This window comes from Thamnophis sirtalis, unplaced genomic scaffold (assembly GCF_051295495.1).
Source record: "Thamnophis sirtalis isolate CommonGarterSnake01/CBP01778 unplaced genomic scaffold, rThaSir2_p1.2 scaffold_13, whole genome shotgun sequence".
Taxonomy (NCBI): domain Eukaryota; kingdom Metazoa; phylum Chordata; class Lepidosauria; order Squamata; family Natricidae; genus Thamnophis; species Thamnophis sirtalis.
Genome location: NW_028261393.1, coordinates 55,091,175 through 55,109,868, shown reverse-complemented (window position 1 = coordinate 55,109,868; position 18,694 = coordinate 55,091,175). Strand labels below are relative to the sequence as shown.

Genomic DNA, 18,694 nt, shown 5'->3' with positions numbered 1-18,694 from the left:
TTATTAAAAGATGTTAATTTGTCTTTTTTAAAAAAAACGAGGAGGGGGTTTCCTTGTAGGAAAAACCAAGCCTTTTCCCACCTTCGGATGCAGTGGTCTTCATCGTCCATCATCCCTGGCCAGCCTAGCAGAGTAGGGGATTATGGGGGTTGACATCCCACTTCTGTTAAGGATCTCAAAAAGGTTGATTGTGGGGAGGGGGGGGGAGGATTGCAAAAAAAAACACCACCTGTGACTTGCCTTCTTAATTGATCCTTGGCTCAGGTGTTTTTGTTGGGACACACAATCACACAACGACCACAGAAGATTAGAGAACTTAAATATTTATTTGTGTGGTTTTCTTTTAACTCTTTTGACTTTCTGCGCCCCCCCCCCCCTTTTCCTCAAAAGTGTGAAAGAAGCTTCATCTATAAACAGATTTACAGAACTAACAAGAGGCCGGGAGGGAAGAGTGCGACGTTCTCAACTCAAATGATAAGGGTTATTTTGTAAAGCTTCGCATCAAACTGTATTTACAACGGCTTCTGCGTTTATAAAAATATTTTATTTGATCCGTAACATTATTGTTTTCAAAAACTATGTCCAGACTGTTTCCCCTCCCCTCCCACCCACCCACCCTCCCACCCCCTCAGATATAAATTTCTAATGGTGTTTCAGGTATATAGCAATGAAACAATTTTTTTTTAAAACAAACATTTCTTTAAAATTAAAACAAAGGAGTTAAAAGTTCTTCGTGGGGTTTTTTTACAGTGTAGGCACCATTGAAAACAATTCTCCTTGGCATTTCTATCCACCCTCTCTTGCCAGTGTCTTTATATCTTTTTTTGTTTTTCCTTACAAAGAAAAGGTTGTAATGGCAACTTTTAATCACAACAACAACGAAAAAATCACTGGTTTTTTTGCACTCTTATTTAACTCCGTTCCGTATTTGGCTGATACACTTCAAATCCTTTTAAAACGAATCTTGTGCAAAAACCAAAAACAACAACAACAAAAAAAAATGTGCAGATCTGAACTATAAAATTAAACATATCCAGACTTTTTATCAAAAATAAATTTACACCCACACTTCCACAACCAGAGACTGAAATACAACACACTTCGATAGCATAATATACAAACTTGGGTTGAAAAGGCAAAAGAGAGAGAGAGAGAGAGAGAGAGAGAGAGAGAGAGAAAACCTCATCTCAACAGTACCATAAATATATAATCGAAAGCAAGTTTATAATTTCTTCTACCTTTTCTGAAAAAAAAGGGGAAAAAAAATCACCTCTGTACTGCACAGTACTTATCTTTCTCCGTGAAAGAATATCTATAACTCAATTATTTGCATATTAACTGGTAAATAGATATTTAAAAATACACTTTGGGGAGGGAGGGAGGAAGGGAGGGAGGGGGGAAATTAAAGGGCTGTTGTGGATGCACAAAAAGGACTTCAAGAAAGTAAGTCTATCAATATCTTACAAAAAAAACAACACACACACACACACACACAACCTCACAAAACGCTGGTGACACCATTTCAGGTACTGCTCGGACACCGGCAAGGCTGAGCAGGCTCTCCTCTCTCTCCCATTTTACTCCCAAGAGAAACGACTCGGGCCAAACGGGGGTCCGTTATTGCCAATCCCCACCCCAAAAACCTTTCAACCATATTGCTTTAAAATTTCTTACCATGATGAACGTTTCTTTCAGGGGAGGGGGGAACCGAAAACGGCGGCCGCGTCCACGCGCAGCCCACAGCCCACCCCTTCCGTGTGCAATGCATTTTTTTTTTAAACAAGGAAAAAAAAAAGAGGAGCGGGCTTCAGAGGCGTGTGCCCCACCCCCCTTCCCGGGCTGCCATCTTGGTTTTCTTTTTACCCCTGACCCCCCCCCCTTTTTGCCCCGCGGCCGCTGGGATATGTTGCTCTACGAAAAGGGGCTACGGAGAAACGGCACGCGGCGTTCACGGGACAACTGGCCAAGCCGTTTCGACGTATTGCTTTCAGGCGGAGGTGACACCCTCCACCACCAGCACCCCCAAATAAAATAAAACACGGTGCCAAATTCCTCACACTCGGCACGGGCCCAAAGAAAGACGACGGGGCCAAATGGGGCCCGGCGGAGAGGTGCGTCTGCGTAGCCTTCGCTCCTCAAAGATAGGTGCCGAGTCTGGCCTTTTTTGGGGGGGTGGGGATGGGGGCTTTAGGAGACCTGCAATTCAGGCAGAGGAGAAAACAAACCCAAATGTGTTTTCTGCGAAGTTTAAAAAGGGGGGGAGGGGGGAAAGGCTCCGGATTTGCGGAGGAGGCCGAGGCGGTTGGCAATTGTGAGCCCCCCCGGCTGCCTCTTAGAAGCAAAGGGCACAGACGGTTTTTGTCTCGTTTTGAGCTGGATTAAAGGAGTTGGGAACTAAAATGTTAAAAGTCGCTCTTTACAAAAAGAAAAAAAGGAAGGAAGGAAGGAAGGAAAAGGGGAAAAAAAGAAAGAAGGAAGGAAAGCACGTATGCCATTTACAAAAAGAGTGGAGTTCAATCCTTAAATCCGAATCCGCGATCACCAAAAAATTCTATTGCGATGATCTCGAAAGGCACCAAGAACTCAAGAAAAGAAGCCGAGGCAGAGGAGGGAGGTTGGTGGGTGGTGAGGAGAGGCCTCCGTGCGGGATGGCATCCTGGGGGTGCTGCGGGTGTCCTTCCTCAGGAGTCGTTGGCAGAGAACCTGGGGAGAGAGAAAGGCCAGGAGGGGAGGTTCCATCAGGGCGTCAGAGCTACGGGGGGCGGGGGGAGGTGTCCTTCCGCGAATGCAGGTATAATAATACCGTATTTTTCAGAGTATAAGACGCACCTTTTTCCCTCAAAAAAGAGGGAGAAATCTGGCTGCGTCTTATACACTGAATACAGCATTTTCCCCTCCCAAAACCCCGCCCCCTTTGCAAAAAACGGCCGTGCGTAGCCTTTAGGATGCTTCCAGAGTGCTCCTAGGGGCTGGGGAGGGCAAAAATGAGCAAAGAACGTTCATTTTTGCCCCCCCAACCCGTAGGAGCACCCTGGAAGCATCCTAAAGGCTACGCACGGCCGTTTTTTTGACAAAAAAAAGGCCCGTTTTCATGAAAAACGGGCCGTTTTTGGGGAAGTCTGCAGAGTGCATACACTTTTTTTTAAAAACAAAAATTTGCCCCTTCAAAATCTTGGTGCGTCTTATACTCCGAAAAATACAGTCGCCTTTATTGTCATTGTACAAAATAAATACAAAGAACTTGGTTTGAACCCAGTGGTGCAATTCGTAACAACGCATACAAACAACATAAATAGCATAAAGAATAATCCCAACGCAAGTAATTCGGGGGAAAGAAAAAAGAAAAGAAAGACCCTTCAAAGTTACGGCAGCACTGGGGGGAAAAAAAGGGACCGAAGAGTATTTTTCACACTGTTGCATCCCCCGGGGTCGAAATTCAGACACTTGGCAACCGGCTCATATTTATGACGGTCGCAGTGTCCCAGGGGGGGGGTCACATGATTCCCTTTTTTGCGACCTTTCTGACAAGCAAAACCAGATTCGCTTAACAACTGGGTGACTAATTTAACAGCTGCATTGATTCGCTTAACAACCGCGGCAAGGCAGGCTGTAACATGGCACAAGGCGGCTATTCTGGCTCAGGAACGGAAATCCAGGGCTTCAATTCTGGTCGTGAGTCAAGGACCACCAACCCAAATCATGCTCCTCCCAAATCTTACTTCTGGAATTTCTCCATCAGCTTCTTCACCATCTTGTCGGTGATCCCGGGGCTGGCGGCTTCTGCCAGGCTGATGCTCTTCTCCAGCTCTTCAATGGCCCGCCTCTTGCTGGCGTTGTTGGAGTCTTGCTGCTTCAGCTGAGCAGGGGGCAAAGAGAGCTGGGTGAGGGGCTTCAGTGGCAGCCATGCAGGGCCCGAAGGGGTCAAGAGACTCACTATTCTGACCGGGGCTTCCCGAGAGCCTGAAGCAAACTCCTTGTCCCGACAAGAACCCCTATTATTAATTGACTGAATTCTGCTCATTCACATCCAGCAAAGTCTTTCAAGGGAGGATTTACAGTCACAGACCTTATCTGGCTTGGAGAGCTGCCAGGACGATATCTGCAGAACTTGGCAAGGAGTCTCGGAGACACGAACGGATAAAGCGAACTAACTGTCTCCTGCAAACTCCACTCCCCTTTCGCTCCTCTTTTATTCCCTCTGGGAGGGGCCATTCATCGTCCCCGTGACCTTATTCCCAAGTAGACCCGTTCTTTAGCTGTTCCCTTCGTCTGGCAACTCTGTGCATGTACACACTGGGAACAGGCTCCAGCTGTTCGTCTGCCTCACTGCTGTCCGACTCTGAAGGCAGCTGATAACTGGCAGATGGCCCTGGCCCCCGCTCTGCCTCCGACACAGAGCCCTCATCGGAGCCTTCTCCAGACTCCAGGACTGGCCCAGGTTCCTCCCCAACCCTCCTCACTGTCTGAATCGGCTGCCAGCTCTGCTGGCCACAACACTCACCTCTGCAAACACGGGATTGATGATCAGGGTTAAACAGCCCAAGGTTTTCAGGAGATCTTGGTCCTAGAGAGTCAGGAGGGATGTTTTCAGACACAGCATTTGAAGCGCCCTGAAACCTCGAGACATCGTTAAGTCCGAAGCATCGCAGGCAGGATCTAGCCAGCTGGTAATTCCAGGTGGGAAAGTAGCCTGTTCAATTTGGAGATGTCTTGCCCACAAACGACTGGCAAAGTGCCCTCTCAATTTGGGGATCTCTTAATGGGAATGGTGGTGGCATGGTTTTAAGGTTTTCTTTCTTTTAGAGATAACCTTTGACCCGGGGAACGGATAATTTGGAGATGTATAACTGACGATATGCAATGAATAAACCTCAAAGGCTTGTTGTCTCATCTAATAAAAGTCAAATCTCTCTCAGACCAATTAGATCGCACAGGTTGGGTCTCCTCCGGATTCCATCTGCCAGCCAATGTCGGCTGGCGACTCCCCGGGGGAGAGCCTTCTCTGTTGCAGCTCTGGCCCTCTGGAACGAGCTCCCTGTTGAGATCCGGACCCTTACTACCCTCCCGGCCTTCCGCAAAGCCACCAAGTCCTGGCTGTTCCAGCAGGCTGAGGGGAGCTGAGAAGCATCTACCTCCACAGAAATTGTGAATGTTGGTTTTGTTTTCTAATATGTTGTCTTTGTCTCGTTCCCCCGTTTCCCTTGTCTTTTGTGAGCCGCCCGGAGTCCTCCGGGAGTGGGCGGCATACAAGACAAATAAATAAATAATAATAATAATAATAATAATAATAATAATAATAATAATAACCGACAAAATACTGGCGCATAATACACCAGACATCACACTGGTTGAGAAAAATAAGGTCACAATCATAGACATCGCAATACCAGGTGATAGCAGGGTCGCCGAGAAGGAACATGAAAAAATCGCAAGATACCAGGACTTAAAAATCGAAATTCAACGACTATGGCACAAACCAGCAGTGGTGATTCCAGTGGTAATTGGCACACTGGGTGCTATTCCAAAAGCACTGGAATTACATTTAAAACAGTTAAAAATTGACAAAATCACCATCAGTCAAAGGCAAAAAGCCGCACTGCTTGGATCTGCACGCATATTACGAAAATACGTTACGACGTCCTAGGCCCCTGGGTGGGGCCCGACTAGTAACCAATGCCAAATCCGGCGAAACAACTGGCCGCTGTGATACAATTGTACAATAATAATAGTAATAATAAATAAATCCCTTTTGGGGAAGTGATAAATATGCTGGCTAAACTTACCGTTCCGTTCTGCACTTTCTTGGCGTCCGGCTTTTTCCGCACGGTAGTAAAACTCCACTCGGGATGGGAATTATTCTCCTTGTTGCTAGACTCGCTAAAAGGCAAAGGGGGAGGAGGCAAAATCAACCCATCAATCAGAGAAGCAGGCTAGGTGAGCTTGTTAAAAACACGTTCGCAAGGGGGCTCAAGGCCCTCCCGATCTGGACCGCCTTTGGGTGCATGGAGAGCCAGCAGCCGGCCCTTCGGTCCTCGCGCCCCCCCCCCCCCGCCTCCCCGCCATCCAGACTCACGAATCCGAGCCGTCCGAGTCCGTTTCGTCGCTGCTGTGGCCTTCGGCTTTCCACCTCTTGAACCTGTCGATCAGCTCTGTCAGGTAAGAAGTCTTCTTGGCGTTTTTCAGGATGAATTTGTGCTTCAGCAGCTCCTTGGCTGTGGGACGCTGGGAAAGATAAGAAGCGTCGGTTCGTTTTCCAGAAGAGCCTCAACGCGCTGGAGGTGTAGAGCCGAGGTGGCGCAGCGGTTAGAGTGCAGCACTGCAGGCCACTTCAGCTGACTGCTAAGCTGCAGTTCGGCGGTTCAAATCTCACCGGCTCAAGGTTGACTCAGCCTTCCATCCTTCCGAGGTGGGTGAAATGAGGACCCGGATTGTTGTTGGGGGCGATATGCTGACTCTGTAAACCGCTTAGAGAGGGCTGAAAGCCCTATGAAGCGGTATATAAGTCTAACTGCTATTGCTATTGCTATTGCTATTGCTATTGCTATCTATCTATCTATCTATCTATCTATCTATCTATCTATCTATCTATCTATCTATCTATCTATCATCTATCTATCTATCTATCTATCTACTGTATCTATCTACTGTATCTATCTATCTCTTCTATCTTATCTATCTATCTATCTATCTATCTATCTCTTCTATCTTATCTATCTATCTATCTATCTATCTATCTATCTATCTATCTATCTATCTATCTACTGTATCTATCTACTGTATCTATCTATCTATCTCTTCTATCTTATCTATCTATCTATCTATCTATCTTCTAGAGAGATAGATAGAGCCGAGGTGGCGCAGTGGTTAGAGTGCAGTACTGCAGGCCACTTCAGCTGACTGCTAAGCTGCAGTTCAGCGGTTCTAATCTCACTGGCTCAAAGGTTGACTCAACCTTCCATCCTTCCGAGGTGGGTGAAATGAGGACCCGGATTGTTGGGGGCGATATGCTGACTGTAAACCGCTTAGAGAGGGCTGAACTGCTATTGCTATTGCTAGGTGGACGAGGGCAGGAGATCGAAAGGATGGCCTGCTTCCGCTAAGACCTGCTGATCAAATTCTCAACCACCATGGGAGGAAAGCTCAGGGGTGGGAAAAGGCCTTCCTCTCAAGAAGAGCTTTTCCAGAACCCAGTCAAGACATACCATTGGGGAGAGCCTACGACAACCTACAATGGCCAACTCATCGTAGAACAAGAGTTACACTAATATCGAAGCCACAGTAGAATAGAATAGTTAAAGAAAGAATGCCAAAGGAGGGAATAAATGAAATGTGGATGACAAAAGTTAAAATAACGTTTTAATTATTTTAAATAATTAAATTGAAAGTGTTGAATTGTCCCACAGCGAGTTGGCCCTTCCTTGGGGAGTCGGCTGTGGCAAATTGTCCCATACCGCTTCCGGTTCAATCCTCATCTTATAAGTCCACCTCGCCTTTTCTTGCTTTTGTTTATTATTGATTTACCTTTCATTCTGTGAAATTCATTCAGCGTTCCAAATAATATTAAAAAAAAAAAATTAAAACGTTTCAGATTGTGCAGAAATGGACAAGTTAACATCAAGATTCAAGGACAAAGAAGAGTCTGAATACTATGAAATTTGGGATAACTGGTATAAAATGGTTGCATAACAGGAATAAAGTTAATTCAGTGGGAGTGGGATAGAAGAAAGAGGGGTAGAACGGGCGGGAGAGAGGATGGGAGGGAGGGTGAGAAGGAAGGGAGGGAGTAGACTGGGAGAGAGGAGAGGTAGAGGGGGAGGGGAAGTAGGGTAGAGGGGAATGATGGAGGGAAGATAGAAAGTTGGAGGGGGGCGGAAGAAAGAGGTGTAGGGAGAGTGGAAGAGGTATATTGGGTTTCTATTTTGGGGGGTATTGTTGACAAGAGGAACTGCTGTGATTATTGTTTAATGTTGTATGGCCCCGGCTATGCACAGTATATATGTGACTGTATGAAAATGAAAAATGGAAAATAAAAACATTTTAATAGGAATAAAGTTAATTCAGCCGAGAAACAATAGAGAAAGCTATAGAATTGTAGGTGAATGTATATAAATACAGAAGCGATATAAGATTGATCTATACAGGTATGATGACAGAACAATGTTAATGTGATGATTATAAGATGTTGTAGAGGGGGAAAAAAACAATTAAAAATCTGCTTTTTTAAATAAAAAAAAATTAAAACCTTGATGCTAACCACCATTCTGGAAGTTGAGATCCTAACAGTGAATCCGCAGAGATCTAAACAAATCTACTCTTCGTGGACTCCAGAGCAATGACCCAAACCTTCATTGGCCCGAACAGTAACTTCGCCAAGAGCAACGATTAGACTAAACGTTTTAATGTTCTTTCGCCGGCCTCCGTGGGTCAACAGATGTTTTCTAAGCGTCGGTCACAACCGTCCACCTCCATTAACTCCCGAGAGAGTCGGGAACTTTGCCAATCCAACCACACTCCCTTGTGAAACTTTCATTACACGTCTCATCTGGAATCTGACTCAGAATTAAGCTCCAACCAATTCATCTGATTCACTCTTCGGCGTGCTCCAAACATCCTGTGCGGCTCGAAACAATCCTCGGCCAAGCCACAGAAAAAAACACAACAAAATGCTTGAAAGGTTTATCCGGCTGCGTTTTGGGTGCAGAGAAGACGGCAGCCTTCGAAATCACGACGACGCATCGTGATACATTTAGCCCCCAAGAAGAAGATCCCCACAAGATGGAACCTCTCCCACCCCGCCACCTGGACGCAGGGGCCAGGGAATAGCCAAAAACACACTCACAAACGTCGGGTCCTTGTTCAGACAGGCGTCGATAAACTCTTTGAAGGGTTTGCTGAATTCCCCGGCGAGGGTGGGGGGGTTGTTTTTAGGGATGAGGAAAAGGACTCTCATCGGGTGCATGTCGGAATTCGGAGGTTCTCCTTTGGCGAGTTCAATGGCGGTGATCCCAAGAGACCAGATATCAGCCTGCAAGGGAAGAGGATAAGTTTTTATTTTAAAGACATAAACACATCAACAAAAAACAAACACGTGGCTTAAGGCAACATAGGAACAAGAAGTTCCGTCGTATATCATACAGCAGCTCCGTATCGGTTTCTTTACAGTTAGTGTTTTCCCTTTCTATACCTTTCTATCTTACATTCATGTTCTCCTTATTCGTTATCCATTTTTATGTACAATTCTATATTTATTTATACTTAGCTATTTACTGTATATACTCGAGTATAAGCCTAGTTTTTCAGCCCACTTTTTGGGCTGAAAAAAGCCGCCTCGGCTTATACTCGAGTCAGTGAAAAATTTGCCCGAAATGGAGGAGAAAAAGGGGCGGGGCCATGCCGCTGGGTGACACTCGTGAATGGCCCAGTGCCCCTGTGAGTTTCCCCTCCCTCTGTGTCAGTTTGCCGCGCAGCGCGCACCGCACCATCCCCCCTCCTCACGTTCTAATGTAATGCAGGGCTATCTTACGATTCCCCTTCCTCCCCCTCCTGCCGCTCTGCAACGATGTCCCACCTCCTCCTTGTTATGGCAAGCAGCCACATAGCGATGTCCCACCTCCTCTGGTACAGTGATCCAATGATAGGAATCACTGTGCCGTGTGTCATAGGAGGCGGGACATCGCTCCCGCGGCTGCACGGGACATCATCATCACAGCGGGACATCAGCATCATGAGGTGAGTGAAGTATTTCATTGAACACACTGCTAGTTTACTGTTTTTCTTTGAAATAAATATTCAAAAACATTATTGGTATCTATTTTTATTTTTGAAATTTACCGGTAGCTGCTGCATTTCCCACCCTAGGCTTATACTCGAGTCAATAACTTTTCCAGTTTTTTGTGGTAAAATTAGGTGCCTCGGCTTATATTCGGGTCGGCCTATACTCGAGTATATACGGTATCTGGCCGGCTATTTTGAATGAGGTCGAGAGTCCCCCCCACCCTCCCTCAAAGCACAAACTTTGAATTACGTGACGCGGGTCGATGCTCTTCCGGGTTTCCGGGAGCACCTTTAAACTACTACACACAATGTGCAAACACCCTTTTGTTTTTATAACCTGGGCAGTCGGGCTTATGATAAACTGCGGATACGTTTGCTCCTGGGGAAGAACAAACCGACCTGATGGGTCCCGGTGTGTGTGTGTGTGTGTGTCTGAAACTAAGGTCAACAGGAAGCCTGGAAGATGGACTATCAAGTTTGAAGCACGCTTATGTTGTGGCGACGATTGTCGCTTCTTTCCGCTTGCCGAAGAATCAGAGGGCAGGGAAGCGGGAGGTGGAATGTAGGCTCCGGACATCGAGAAGATGAGCATGAGAGCCAAGGACACTTCAGCAGGGGTTTGCCAAACTCAACGACGTTTTCTCATAGCAATACATTGACGTTCAATTGGACAATGCGACCTGCGCTAACAGCGGGAAGGTGAATCCTACACTTTAATTCTGTGGGTTTGCACGGAAATTAGCTAAAATCTGGCTTTGAGGAGTGGCTCACTCACTACGTGGGGAGAATGTCTGTGTGTTTAAGCAGCAGACTGTCCTCTGGGCTCCGCACTGGCTTGTCTTTTCTGGAGAAGCGCCAAGAGTTTTTCACCTAAAAGCTTTTAAGGCGTGAACGGCAAAAAAAGAGAGAGAAAAAGCTGAACCTCCCTGAGAGACAAAAGTCAGAAGGTGGAACAGGTATCCAGACTTCCTTGGGTTCCACCACAAAACCGCGCCCGACTAAACCGCGTCGCTGACGTCATCAACAGGGCGACAACAGCGCGGAGACAGAAGCACACTGTAAACCCTAAACCTAAAATTAACTCTTAAACCTAAACCTAACCCCCATAAACCTAATCCTAAACCTAACCCTAAACCCAACCCTTAACCTAAACCTAATCCTAACCCTTAACCTAACCCTAACCCTAACCCTTAACCTAACCCTAAACCTAACCCTAACCCTAACCCTTAACCTTACCTTAAGTTGAATCGGCTTGCTTTCAAAGCGCTATTTAAAGGGCCCTTCTTTCTCCGCGCTGGCTGTTGTCGCCCTGTTGATGACGTCAGTGACGCGGTTTAATCGGGCGCGGCTTAGTCGAGCGCGGTTTTGACGGGTCACGCCTTCCTTGGCCCTCTTATTCAGTCCCATCAACTATTTATTTATTACTCGTATATTAATATTATTTGCTGCCCTCCCCCACCCACCCCTGACCGTTAGGGACTGGTAATTTCCCCTTGAAGACTTAAGACATATACGGGCAGGCCTCGAGCACAACTGAGCCAAGATTTTCTGTTGTTAAGTGAGACACGCGTTAAGTGAGCTCTGCTCAATTTTACAGCCTTTCCTGCCACGATCGTTCAGTGAATCACTGCGGTTGATAAGTTAGGAATACTTATATGTTAAGTGAATCTGGATTTCCCCATTGAATTCGCTTGCCGGGAGGTCGTAAGAGGGGATCACGTAACCCTGGGACGCTGCCTAAGTCTGAACCAGTTGCCAAGCATCTGAATTTTGATCACAACATCCTGGGGATGTTACAAAGGTCGTAAGTGGGAAAAACGGGCACTTTTTTCACAGCGTTGTAACTTTACACCGTGTTGTAACTTTACACCGTGTTGTAACTTTACACTGCGTTGTAACTTTACACCATGTTGTAACTTTACACCGCGTTGTAACTTTGAACAGTCACTAAACGGACTGTTGTAAGTCGAGGACTAGCTGTATTTTAAAAAATCCCACTACACAATGAGCTGCAATTCTGGATGGTAACCAGCTACTCCAACGTTCTTACATAAATTAAAGAGGCCGTCCGAGGCCTACTAAGGATCTTACTTTTGAGTCGTAGGCCGACTGCTGTATGACTTCGGGGGCCATCCAGAAAGGCGTCCCTACGAAGGTGTTCCTCTTAATTTGAGTATCGGTCAGTTGTCCAGCAACCCCAAAATCTGCAAGCTTCACATCTCCTTGTTCAGACAGCAACACGTTGGCAGCTGGCCGGGAGGACAAGAGAAGGAAAACTTCATTTAACCAGAGAAGGGACGCTGTGGTCCGAAGGGGGGGGGGGCGATTCCTCCCTCCCTCTTTCTACGCACCTTTGATGTCTCTGTGGATTTTCTTCTCCGAGTGCAGGTAGTCCAACCCCTTCAGGATCTCCTTGAGCATCGTAGCGATCTGGAATTCGTCAAAGGGCCCAGCACGGAGCTCGAGAGGGAATAACCAGAGTTTATTATAAGCTTTAACGAAACCCCAGGCCCCGTGTCGGTTCTGAAACGCCCGTTTGCTCCCCTTTTTAAAGGTCCTAGCGCAAGAGAGAGATTCAAGCTTTGTCTCCGTCTCGTCAGAGACGTTTCAACGTCTCTTCAACAAAAGTTGGCACTTCAACAAAAGTTTTACGTCACTAAATTAAAAAAATACCTGGAAAGAGAGCTAGGCCATTATCAAAAATAAATCTGGATGTTGTGAACCCGTTACTCTCCTCAACTCATATCTTATTCTTTATCTCTTCATTTGTTACCAAGAAAACCTCTGAACGTGTCGAGATCAGTGGAAGCACCGAAGCGGGGACAACTCAAGATACTATTGGTGTGCAAGGCTTGGGAGCCGGCACAAAACCATCTTTGATCAGACTTCAAGATGAGAATCAGCTGCCTACAAGCAACCACTCCTGTCCCCAGGTGAATTTCTCATGGCAAGGAAGCCCATCAGAAGCTCCAGGAACAAAGCAAAATCCATTAAGAGGCCTCCTCAGACTTGAGGGGACTACTCTACCGGATCTTGCCCACAGAAGAAATGATTCTTGGGTGTTACAGATAAGACCACCTCCTGCTCTCTTGACATCAGCTCCTCTAGCCCAGGGCTCTCCAAACTTGACAGCGTTAAGGCTTGTGGACTTCTAGAATTCCTCAACCCGCTCTGGACGCCAGCTACAAGAGATGTGGACTTCAACTCCCAGAATTCCCCCTGCCGGCTGAGGAATCCTGGGAGTTGAAGTCCACAAGTCTTAAAAGTTGCCAAGCTTGGAGACTCCTGCTAGCCCTCAATGTTTCTCAACCTGAGGACTTCAACTCCCAGAATTCCCCCTGCTGGCTGAGGAATCCTGGGAGTTGAAGTCCACAAGTCTTAAAAGTTGCCAAGCTTGGAGACTCCTGCTAGCCTTCAATGTTTCTCAGCCTGAGGACTTCAACTCCCAGAATTCCCTAGCCGGCATGGAGAATTCTAGGAGCTGAAGTCCACCTCTCTCTTAATGGAGCCGAGAAACGTTTTTTTTTTCTAGTCTAAGTGAAACGGTCTCTGCTTTGCAGGGTAACAACCGAGAGCCATCCAAGGCCAAAGGGAGTTGCAGACGGAGAGTTAAACTGAAGCAGATGCTGACATTAATCCGAGGAGACAAAAGCGGGCTTCAAACCCCCATGAGGACATTTGTGGAGGGCCTAGGCGTAAATACTGTGGCAGAATTATCTTGGAGGAAAAGGGTGGGTCTCCCAGAGAGCCCTGTGGTCAAGCTGCCTGGGGGGATAAGGGAAAATTAGGCCGCTCCCTCGGGCTCTCTGCTTTCTCGCCCCCTCCTAAGCTGCACCCACCATGAAGGACGCCTCTGTCGTAAGCAATACGTCCTTTCAGGCTTTAAAATTCACAGGAACCCAAAATGGAAAAGCCAGCAGTTTGAGCCCCTCAATAATAGCTGTGTTTGCTCCCACAGCAAACTCTCCGGTTCGCCTTCCAACAGAAGCATCTCTGTCTGTGGAAAGCTGATTTTTAATTATTATTTTTTTTAAAGTCCGCCTTTCAATTTATTAACGGCGACGGGTAGTTTTCATAACTGCAAGGTTTCCTTTTGCTAAAACAAAAAGGTCAAGCAACAGGCTTTTTCTTCTAGCAAAAGTTTATTTACAGCCCGAGGAAGAGGAGGGACGCAAGCAGTTCTGTCCCTCGGCCACCGGACCCGAAGGAACGCACTGAAGTCCCTGGGTCAACTGGAGGCTCCTGCGGGAAAAATCTGTGCTAATAGAAAACATGTTTCAGTCGGGCGATGGAATTCCCGTCCCTGCCCAAGTCCTGAAGTCAAGGCAGCTCGGTCAAGTTTCACACCCTCTCGAGCCTCCTCGGTGGCAGACAGGAAGGAGGACACTTATTTGTTGCTGCCAAGAGGTGAACCTTTCTTGCCCACGAGCCTTTGTGATGGACCGCAGCCGTTGAAAAGTATTGCAATCTGTAGAAAGTGGCAGACGACTGCAGATAATCGCGGGCTGCTGCAATCCATCATTAGGTAAAGGTTCCCCTCGCACAGATGTGCTAGTCATTCCTGATTCTAGGGGGCGGTGCTCATCTCTGTTTCAAAGCCGAAGAGCCAGCGCTGTCCGAAGATGTCTCCGTGGTCATGTGGCCGGCATGACTCAATGCCAAAGCAGATAGCAGATAGACTTATATACCGCTTCATAGGGCTTTCAGCCCTCTCTAAGCGGTTTACAGAGTCAGCATATCGCCCCCCACAGTCTGGGTCCTCATTTCACCCACCTCGGAAGGATGGAAGGCTGAGTCAACCTTGAGCCGGTGAGATTTGAAGCGCTGAACTGCAGATAACAGTCAGCTGAAGTGGCCTGCAGTACTGCACCCTAACCACTGCGCCACCTCGGCTCAAAGGCGCATGGAACACTGTTACCTTCCCACCAAAGGTGGTCCCTATTTTTCTACTTGAATTTTTACGTGCTTTCGAACTGCTAGGCTGGCAGAAGCTGGGACAAGTCACGGGAACTCACTCCGTTACGCGGCGCTAGGGATTCGAACTGCCGACCTTTCGAATCGACAAGCTCAGCGTCTTAGCCACTGAGCCGCCGCGTCCCTTAATTCACCATTAACAGAGCTTTAAAAATAAAAAACACACCAGGTGTTTCCAAAATGCAAACTTTGGGACTATGTGCAAATAATCGGGAGTATCTTTTAGGGCTGCACACATCTGGAAATGACCTCTTGACTCAAAACATTTTAGAGTCCCTGACTAGCATTTCTAGAATCATGAAATGGCACCATCCATTTCAATCGCTTACAATACGAATCAACCAAGGTGATAAAGTGACACAAATACTTACCAAATCCAGGGCCGATCCACCACCTAAATATTCCATTATTATCCACAACTTTGTGCCCTAAAAAGGGAATGTGGGTAAAAAGTTAGCGGTTTTCCTCCTGATTTCTGCGGATAGGGGAATGTGGGGAAAGGGGGCAGGAACCCCTTGATTTTTTTTTTAGTTGGGGTGGGGGCTATAATTGCAATATACTATTTGGAAACAGCACTTCTGAACAGAGCTAGCTTTGTTAGGCAAACACACAGGGCATTGACCCTCTCAAGAAGTTGGAAACGGACAGATCAGGTATCTGTGGTGCTACTTCTGGCACCTTCTCTAACGCTCCACATGGGGCTAGCAGAGAAAACTGGGAAAACAAACAGCTGGTTCTTTCACACCGCTGTGGTTACACAGGCGCCCTTGGCGGGAACAGGGAGGCTGAGAAAATGTCTCTGAGAATTTGCCAGGATAAACCGTAACTGGGTGTGGATCTTCCGCCCCCTTGGCATCCAAGGAGCCGCTTGGCGAACCGTTACGGGCCGAGGACGTTTAACGCAGGTACGTGGAAGGGAGGGCCTGTTTGGTCTTTGGGGGAGCAGCGATGTGTTAAGTCTGTGCTTTGTTCAGAAGCCTCTGAATCATGTTACGTTAGTCAGAAAAGGTGCAGGAATTGGTCCCCCTCCCGACTCTTTCGGCCTTGAATTCACAGCAGAAACCAGAGGCAATTCTGATCATCCTTTTGGGGGACTATGACACAACTTGGGTGTTAAAGAAAAACTCTTTGTATTGTAATTCCAATAAAAAAGACATGGAGACTCTGAAAAGAGTGCAGTGAAGAGCAACAAAGATGATTTGGGGACTGGAGGCTAAAACATACGATGATGAACGGTTGCAGGAACTGGGCCTGGCTAGTCTAGTGAAGAGAAGGACCAGGGGAGACAGGATAGCAGTCTTCCAAGATTTGAGGGGCTGCCACAGAGAGGAGGGGGGGTCAAACTATTTCCCAAAGCACCCGAAGGACAGACAAGGAAATAATGGACGGAAACCGACCAAGGAGAGATTCAACCTGGAAATAAGGAGGAATTTTCTGACAGTGAGAGCCATCAACAGAAGTTGCCTTCAGAAGTTGTGGGAGCTTCATCCCTGGAGGCTTTCAAGAAGGGACTGGACTGCCATCTGTCAGAAATGGTGTAGGGTTTCCTGCTTGGGCGGGGGGTTGGACTGGATGACCTACAAGGTCCCTTCCAACTCTGATAATCTGATAGAATTAAAACTCTATGGAATCTGGACACTGTCATAGCCTAGAGTAGAACTTCATACATACCGTATTTTTCAGAGTATAAGACGCACCAAGATTTTGAAGAGGCAAATAAAAAAAAAAAAGTTTTTTGCACTCTGCAGACCTGCCAAAAACGACCCGTTTTTTCAGCTCATTTCTGCCCTCCCCAGCCCACGGGAGCACTCTGGAAGCCTCCTAAAGGCTCTGCACGGCCATTTTGATGAAGGAGGAGGGGTTTCGGGAGGCAAAAAAATGCTGTGTTCAGTGTATAAGACGTGTGTATAAGACGCACCCAGATTTTCAGCCTCTGAGGGGAAAAAGGTGCGTCTTATACTCTGAAAAATACAATAAACTGTTCCGTACAGCAGTGGTTCCCAAACTTGGCAACTTTAAGACTTGTGGACTTCAACTCCCAGAATTCTCCAGCCAGCAGAGCTGGTTCTGCTGGCTGGAGAATTCTGGGAGTTGAAGTCCACAAGTCTTAAAGTTGCCAAGTTTGGGAACCACTGCCGTACAGGGTCGCCTCTGAACTGAAACCGAAGGATGCTTGGCCCATACCTGGAATAAAACAGGGGGAGCCGATTCCAGGTGCGGACAGAAAAAGTTTGCTGCCCCTTCCAAGTCCAAAGGTAAAGCATTCATGCTCCCTCCAAACCCAGGCAAGGTAAAATGGGTCGCGCCATGTCCCCCCAACCATCTCCATGGCTCCTGGACACCCCAACTCGGCCCCTCTCTGCAGAACCACCCACGTCCCAGTTGGGAGCCCGGCGCGAAGGCCCCCCTCTTACCTTCAAGTAGGAGCCGTAGTATTTGGTGACGTAAGGGCTGTCGCATTGGCTGAGCACCGTGATCTCCTGCTGGATGTCCTCGATCTCATCCTCGGCTTCTTCCAGGTCGATGATTTTAATGGCCACCACATGCTGCGTCCGGTTATCGATGCCTTTGAAGACTTCTCCGAAGGAGCCTTTCCCGATGCGCTCCAGCTTGGTGAAAAGCCCCTCGGGATCTGCGCGGTGGTTCTGTAGGGGAGCCAAGAGGACATCGGAGCTCGGCCGAGGGGGTCCAACGGTGGGGTCGCCAGAAATAATGGGTGGGTGGGGTTTTTTTTTGCAAAAGGCTTTATTTTTTCCTTCTCATATGCCAGGGCGTGGCACGACAAAACCGCGCTCGTCAAAATAGCGGTGATAAAACCGCATCGCTAAAGCCGCGACGTCATCACCGCGCGTCATCACCGCCACGACAACAGCGCGGCGACAGAAGGGCGCTTTAAAACAGCGCAGCGGCAGAAAGCCGATTTAAATTAAGGTAAGGGTTAGGATTAGGTTTAGGGTTAAGGTTAGGTTTAGGGTTAGGTTAGGCTGAGTGCTTCGGAAGGCGCGGATTTGCCCTCGCGCTTATGTCAGCGCAGTAAGGTCGCATTTGCTTTAGCGATTCGGACGGCGCAGATTAGCACTCACACTTATGTCTCCGCGGATAAGGGCCTTGCGGTATTGTGGTGGAACCATGCCAGGGATGGCCAACCGTTTTGTCGAGGCATGCCAAAAGCGGGGAGGTTTGCGGGCGTGTGCGTCCACACCCATAATGCAATGCCCTGTGCACAACAACACCCCCGGCGCATGCACGCAGGCCGCACTGAAACCTCCAGACTTCCAGGAGGCGTGCTGGGCCGTTTTTTGCCTTCTGCAGGCTTCAGGAAAGCCCCCTGGAGCTTCCCGAGGACGAAAAACAGCCCAACAAGCAAATCGGAAGTCTGTTCCCGAACCTCCGGTTTACTCATTCAGGGAAGCCTTCTGGAGGGTGAAAAACGCCTGAAAACCAAGGTCGAAAATTAGCTGGCGCGCTGGAGCTAACAGAGCAGCACCTCATGTGCCCTCAGAAATGGCTCTGCATGCCACTTGTGCCTACTCATAGTACACAGTTGCCTACTACAACATTCTACCTGTCAACGACTATGTCAGCTTCAACCGCAATAATACACGGGCAAACAATCGATACAAACTCAAGGTAAATCGTTCCAAACTCGATTGCAGAAAGTACGACTTCAGCAGCAGAGTGGTCAATGCCTGGAATGCTCTACCTGACTCCGTTGTTACATCCTCAAACCCCCAAAACTTCAACCTTAAACCGTCTACCGTGGACCTCACCCCATTTCTAAGAGGTCCGTAAAGGGGGTGTGCATAAGCGCACCAGTGTGCCCACCGTCCCGGTTCCACCACAAATGCGCGCACAACAAAAGCGCGCCTGACTAAACCGCAGTGTCTAAAGCGCAGTAACAAAACCGCGCGACGAATTAGCCCTAAAGCGCGCTGACAGAAGCGCG

General features: G+C 47.7%; 1 protein-coding gene across 1 annotated transcript in view; it reads right to left on the bottom strand.

Moving 5' to 3' along the window:
* Window positions 1-887: 887 nt before the first annotated feature.
* STK26 (serine/threonine kinase 26) overlaps window positions 888-18,694 on the bottom strand; it is a 30,548-nt gene continuing 12,741 nt past the window's right edge. Inside the window, exons 3-12 of the mRNA XM_087728201.1 lie at window positions 17,163-17,393; window positions 15,120-15,176; window positions 12,126-12,234; window positions 11,866-12,023; window positions 8,840-9,025; window positions 6,074-6,222; window positions 5,784-5,877; window positions 4,502-4,564; window positions 3,720-3,856; window positions 888-2,703 (exon numbers count right to left, since the gene is read on the bottom strand). Of these exons, the coding sequence (XP_087584327.1) occupies window positions 2,682-2,703; window positions 3,720-3,856; window positions 4,502-4,564; window positions 5,784-5,877; window positions 6,074-6,222; window positions 8,840-9,025; window positions 11,866-12,023; window positions 12,126-12,234; window positions 15,120-15,176; window positions 17,163-17,393 (1,206 nt within the window). The 3' untranslated portion in view covers window positions 888-2,681. The remainder of the gene's footprint in view (window positions 2,704-3,719; window positions 3,857-4,501; window positions 4,565-5,783; window positions 5,878-6,073; window positions 6,223-8,839; window positions 9,026-11,865; window positions 12,024-12,125; window positions 12,235-15,119; window positions 15,177-17,162; window positions 17,394-18,694) is intronic.